Consider the following 6552-nt stretch of genomic DNA (forward strand, 5'->3'; position numbering starts at 1 on the left):
GGGGTTCTGTGCCCATATAAAGGCATAAGCTCCAGTTCTAACTAATGACATCACTAAGTACCATTTTTAAGAATTTTATTTACAGTATATTTGTGACTCTTGTGTACAATACAATATAAACTATATCCTTATAAAGGCTGCTTAGTGATGTTAGCAGGCAATGAGCAAGGTAATAGACCACAGGTAATACAAGAGCCCCATTGTTTAAGGTATTTTGGCCCTAATTGTATCACAGAGCCAACATTTACTTTTACCATTGGATTCTACAAACCAAACAATCCCGGTGCTTTCCTGTGGCCCTTTTATTGCACTAATATTTTGGAAATGAGCCACAATGTCACAATGTCCTTTTTCAATATGAGGGGATTGCGCGATGGGCCGGAGTTTAGCCATGAGGATTCTTGGTAGAACGCTGATGAAACTGCCCCTCGTCACCCCAAAATCTGAACTTTATTTGGGGATTCAACCTTAACGCCCACCCATAGATACGTACCCCAATCATGGACCCCTCAGATCAGACAACATCTCCATCTCAGCAATGTTTTATTCAGACCCCCTTTGGGACCCAACATGTAGCCTATAGTTCATATGGAAAGGTGACTTTCTTGGCCATTCACCCTATAGCATTAAGAATATCTAGAAAATCAAAGAAGTGTCCACCACAAATCCAACTGACCTCCAAGATTCCAAAAGTATCTAGAAGAGCAAATAGACATTGTATCCACATCTGCCGCCTATTGGCCTTTAGTCTGGATCCAGCCAACCAACAAGATGAGCCCCAAGAGCCCCCAAGTTTAGGAACCAATACATTAGAGACAAGTTACTCACCCTACAGTAGCAAAAGAACAAAGCTAGGCTTGGGCACATACCTGACAGTTTGTCCCAGGGGCGGGCCAAGCCGACCAGGCGCCCTAGGCAACCTGGTCGGCCAACTCCGCCCACCTCCCCGCCCCCCCCGAACGGCGCATGCGCGCCAAAGCACAGGAGGAGGGGCGGGTGCGATTCGATCGGTCATTGCCTCCACCGCTAATGTTAAGCGGCGGAGGTATGACAAAGTAGCACTAGGGGTAGGCAGGAGAGGCTCGTGCCTGGCGCCCCCCAATCATTGCGCCCTAGGCAGCTGCCTCTTCTGCCTACCCCTAGTTCCGGCCCTGGTTTGTCCTGTTTCCCCTGGAACAGTCTCAAGGGGTAGTTTGCTAGAGCGGGGGCAAGGCACTTACCCGAATTCCTTTGGGAAGTCTATCCATGTAAGTAATTTTGCTACACGTCCTCCATTTTGAATTCTTCCTTCATTCTCACATAATCCCAACTGCTTGGTGGCCAAAGTTGATAAGACCCCAGCAACCAGACAACGCTTGGTGCTTAAAGGGGAACTAAACCCTGCTGCACAGCGCTGCTCAACCAAATTATATTCAGCTGTTACTGGACTACAAATCCCAGAATAATGTAATAAATAATGAAGGGTGAGGCATGCTGGGAGCTGTAGTCCAGCAACATCAGGGTTGTATTCTTAAAGCAATATTGCCCAATAAAACTGCATTAAAATGCAAGAAATCCCCCAATGAGAATCCCAGCTGATGTGAGTAAATCCGGCTCCCTGTTCTCTGTTCCTGCAATTGGAGTTGGGAGCAATAAGCACAGTTTCCCAGCACTGAACAAGTCTGTCCCTTTATCCCCATGTCTGATTCCTGTGCCATATAATGACGGGAAAAATGCCATCATTATCTCTATATGTAAGGTACCAGCAAGGGGCCTGACACAGTGCTGGGAATCAGCATTCTCATTGGTCACTTCTCTTGCAGTTATAATGATGTTTTTGCTCAGTAGAATTCTCATTGGGGAATTTCCTTGCATCTATAATTATGTTTTTCAGCAACTTCTATAGCAAAACTAGGGGGCGCAGTGGGACAGTGTTATGGTTGGGTTTAAGTGTATCAAAAAGCATAAAAAGCCATATTTTACTAATCTCTGGAACTTAACTTCCCCTGAACTTGTGCGTTCTTTGGTTTCCATATCCTGCGGCTGTTGTACAGACTTGCATAAGCGTTTGGTACAGTTACACAATGTCCTTGCAGCCAGTACTGGGAAGGTTAAGAAACATCTTGGCACTTGGAGTTCAAGCATCCCACTCACAAGGTAAGCACTTTGACTGGGCTTTACAATTAGGTTCCATTAGAGAGAAGATACCAAAAGTTACTTTTAAAGGTGTACTTACCCTTTAAATGCTACTGAGAATGAAAATGAAACAAGGGAAGATTACTAAGTAAGTTAATGCCCCGGGCATGGTTCCTGGGAGTTGTTTTCAGGGCTGGCACTAGTTGTAGAAGGGCCCAGGGCAAAGTAGGTTTTTTGGGACAGTATTATTATAAATATCAGAACCATCCATCTTACAACTCCCAGTACCCCCTACTAAGGGGTTAGATTGGGTTAGATTGGGCTGCAGTGATATAAATAGCTAATGTTACCATATCTCCCTACTGCTGCCTTTTTCTCTTACTGTTGCCGTCTTGTTCTGCCCCACTATTTTGCCCTACTAGATTTTGTGGTAAGGTTGCTCTCTTCTCATATCTTCTTCTTCTTGACCTGTTGTCCCCATCTTGCCATGCTGTCCCCTTCTTGCCCTCCTGTCCCTATTTGCCCTACTGATCATATCTTGCCATGCTGTCCCCTTCTTGCCCTACTGTCCCTATTTGCCCTACTGATCATATCTTGCCATGCTGTCCCCTTCTTGCCCTACTGTCCCTATTTGCCCTACTGATCATATCTTGCCATGCTGTCCCCTTCTTGCCCTACTGTCCCTATTTGCCCTACTGTCCCTATTTGCCCTACTGTCCCTATTTGCCCTACTGATCATATCTTGCCATGCTGTCCCCTTCTTGCCCTACTGTCCCTATTTGCCCTACTGTCCCTATTTGCCTTACTGATCATATCTTGCCATGCTGTCCCCTTCTTGCCCTACTGTCCCTATTTGCCTTACTGATCATATCTTGCCATGCTGTCCCCTTCTTGCCCTACTGTCCCTATTTGCCCTACTGTCCCTATTTGCCTTACTGATCATATCTTGCCATGCTGTCCCCTTCTTGCCCTACTGTCCCTATTTGCCCTACTGTCCCTATTTGCCCTACTGATCAAATCTTGCCATGCTGTCCCCTTCTTGCCCTACTGTCCCTATTTGCCCTACTGTCCCTATTTGCCCTACTGATCATATCTTGCCATGCTGTCCCCTTCTTGCCCTACTGTCCCTATTTGCCTTACTGATCAAATCTTGCCATGCTGTCCCCTTCTTGCCCTACTGTCCCTATTTGCCCTACTGATCATATCTTGCCATGCTGTCCCCTTCTTGCCCTACTGTCCCTATTTGCCTTACTGATCATATCTTGCCATGCTGTCCCCTTCTTGCCCTACTGTCCCTATTTGCCTTACTGATCAAATCTTGCCATGCTGTCCCCTTCTTGCCCTACTGTCCCTATTTGCCCTACTGATCATATCTTGCCATGCTGTCCCCTTCTTGCCCTACTGTCCCTATTTGCCTTACTGATCATATCTTGCCATGCTGTCCCCTTCTTGCCCTACTGTCCCTATTTGCCTTACTGATCAAATCTTGCCATGCTGTCCCCTTCTTGCCCTACTGTCCCTATTTGCCCTACTGATCATATCTTGCCATGCTGTCCCCTTCTTGCCCTACTGTCCCTATTTGCCTTACTGATCAAATCTTGCCATGCTGTCCCCTTCTTGCCCTACTGTCCCTATTTGCCCTACTGATCATATCTTGCCATGCTGTCCCCTTCTTGCCCTACTGTCCCTATTTGCCTTACTGATCAAATCTTGCCATGCTGTCCCCTTCTTGCCCTACTGTCCCTATTTGCCCTACTGATCATATCTTGCCATGCTGTCCCCTTCTTGCCCTACTGTCCCTATTTGCCTTACTGATCAAATCTTGCCATGCTGTCCCCTTCTTGCCCTACTGTCCCTATTTGCCTTATTGATCATATCTTGCCATGCTGTCCCCTTCTTGCCCTACTGTCCCTATTTGCTCTACTGTCCCTATTTGCCCTACTGATCATATCTTGCCATGCTGTCCCCTTCTTGCCCTACTGTCCCTATTTGCCCTACTGTCCCTATTTGCCCTACTGTCCCTATTTGCCCTACTGATCATATCTTGCCATGCTCTCCCCTTCTTGCCCTACTGTCCCTATTTGCCCTGCTGTCCCTATTTGCCCTACTGCTCATAGTCTTGCCCTTCTCTCCCCATTTGCCCTAATGTATGTATCTTGCCCTTATTGTACCCATTGACCCTACTGTCTCCAACTTGCCAAACTGTTCTCTGATTTCCATGCTGTCCCCATTTTCCCCTGCTGTCTTAAAGGGGCAGTTCACCTTTACATTAACTTTTAGTATGATATAAACATTGATATTCTGAAATCATTTGCAATTGGTCTTCATTTTTTATTTACTATTTTTTTTTAAATTATTTAGCTTTTTGTATATCATCTCTCCAATTTAGTTTTTTAGCAGACATCTGGTTGCTAGGGTCTTATTTACCTTAGCACCCAGACTATAGTTTGAACAAGAGGCAGGAATACTAATAGTAGAGGGCTACATAAAAACATAAGTAAAAAAACTAACAATAAAACTAAAGCCTCACAAATCAATAGTTTTTGGCTGTCGGGTCAGTGACCCCCATTTGAAAGCTGAAAAGGTGTAGAAGAAGAAGGCAAATAATTCAAAAACTATAGCAAATAAATTATGAAGACCGATTACAAAGTTGCCAGGAATAGGGCATAACATATCAAAAGTAAACTAACGATGAACCAACCCTTTACTCTTGCCCTATTGGCTAAATCTTGGTTAATTCTCTCTATTGCGCCCATCTTTCCCTAATGTGCCTATTTGCCCTACAGACTCTATTTAGATGTACTGGTGTTATCTTGCCCTACTGTCACCTTCAAGCCTACTGTCCCCATTTACCCTATTGTTACCATCTTGCTATATAGTCCCCATCTTGCCTTACTGTGTTAATCTTACCCCAATGTCTCCATTTTTACCTGCTGTTGCCATCTTGTCCTGCTTTGTCTCCATCTTCCCATATTGTCTTCATCAGACCCTACTATCACCATCTTACCCTAAAGTCTTCATCTTGCCCAATGTTTCCTTCTTCCCATATTGTCTTCATCATACCCTACTATCACCATCTTCCCATATTGTCTTCATCATACCCTACTGTCATATTGTCTTCATCATACCCTACTATCACCATCTTCCCATATTGTCTTCATCATACCCTACTATCACCATCTTCCCATATTGTCTTCATCATACCCTACTATCACCATCTTCCCATATTGTTTTCATCATACCCTACTATCACCATCTTCCCATATTGTCTTCATCAGACCCTACTATCACCATCTTACCCTAAAGTCTTCATCTTGCCCAATGTTTCCTTCTTCCCATATTGTCTTCATCATACCCTACTATCACCATCTTCCCATATTGTCTTCATCATACCCTACTGTCATATTGTCTTCATCATACCCTACTATCACCATCTTCCCATATTGTCTTCATCATACCCTACTATCACCATCTTCCCATATTGTCTTCATCATACCCTACTGTCACCATCTTACCCTAAAGTCTTCATCTTGCCCAATGTTTCCATCTTCTCATATTGTCTTCATCAGACCCTACTATCATGATCTTCCCATATTGTCTTCATCATACCCTACTATCACCATCTTCCCATATTGTCTTCATCATACCCTACTATCACCATCTTCCCATATTGTCTTCATCATACCCTACTGTCATATTGTCTTCATCATACCCTACTATCACCATCTTCCCATATTGTCTTCATCATACCCTACTATCACCATCTTACCCTAAAGTCTTCATCTTGCCCAATGTTTCCATCTTCTCATATTGTCTTCATCAGACCCTACTATCATCATCTTCCACTATAGTCTTCATCTTGCCCAATGTTTCCATCTTCACATATTGTTTCCCCCTTACCATACTGTCTCCATCTTTCCCCGCAGCCTTCATTTAGCCCAATGTCTCCATCTTTTCATATTATCTTCATCTTGCCCTGCTTGTCTCCATCCTGCCTACAAAATACAGATCTGTAATTGGGTAACAGAGGGGACATGCTATTGGTAGCAGTGCTAATGATCTTGTAACATTATAACACTTGCATTTTTGTTGCATTTATATGGATGGATTTCTGTATCTGTGCAGGACTCTCCTTGGCTCACTGTTTGCACTTACTGTATCTCAGAGAGGGAGATGTTCTTCTTGCAGAAGGGCCTCATTCTATTACTTGTTATGGGAAGCAGTTTCCTGGCTCTGACAGCCATGATCACAGATTACTGGGCCACAATCCCCTCCAAATCTCTGCACATGGGCCTCTTCAGGATCTGTGATCAGCACAAGAGCTGCAACTCCCTCGTGGGCACAGGTAAGGCCCCCGCCCCTATACAGTATGGCAGCTCTCTCACTAATGGCATGTGCAGTAAAGGGTTTGTGCAAAGAAAGATACGGTATTGCTGT

At 44.5% G+C, this 6552-nt stretch overlaps 1 protein-coding gene across 1 annotated transcript in view; it reads left to right on the forward strand.

The window, feature by feature from the left end:
• The first annotated feature begins 2053 nt into the window (after nt 1-2053).
• LOC116412203 overlaps nt 2054-6552 on the forward strand; it is an 8576-nt gene continuing 4077 nt past the window's right edge. Inside the window, exons 1-2 of the mRNA XM_031905879.1 lie at nt 2054-2136; nt 6241-6460. Coding sequence (XP_031761739.1) covers nt 6289-6460 — 172 coding nt within the window. The 5' untranslated portion in view covers nt 2054-2136; nt 6241-6288. The remainder of the gene's footprint in view (nt 2137-6240; nt 6461-6552) is intronic.

The sequence above is a fragment of the Xenopus tropicalis genome, chromosome 7, assembly GCF_000004195.4.
Source record: "Xenopus tropicalis strain Nigerian chromosome 7, UCB_Xtro_10.0, whole genome shotgun sequence".
In the NCBI taxonomy this organism is placed as follows: Eukaryota; Metazoa; Chordata; class Amphibia; order Anura; family Pipidae; genus Xenopus; species Xenopus tropicalis.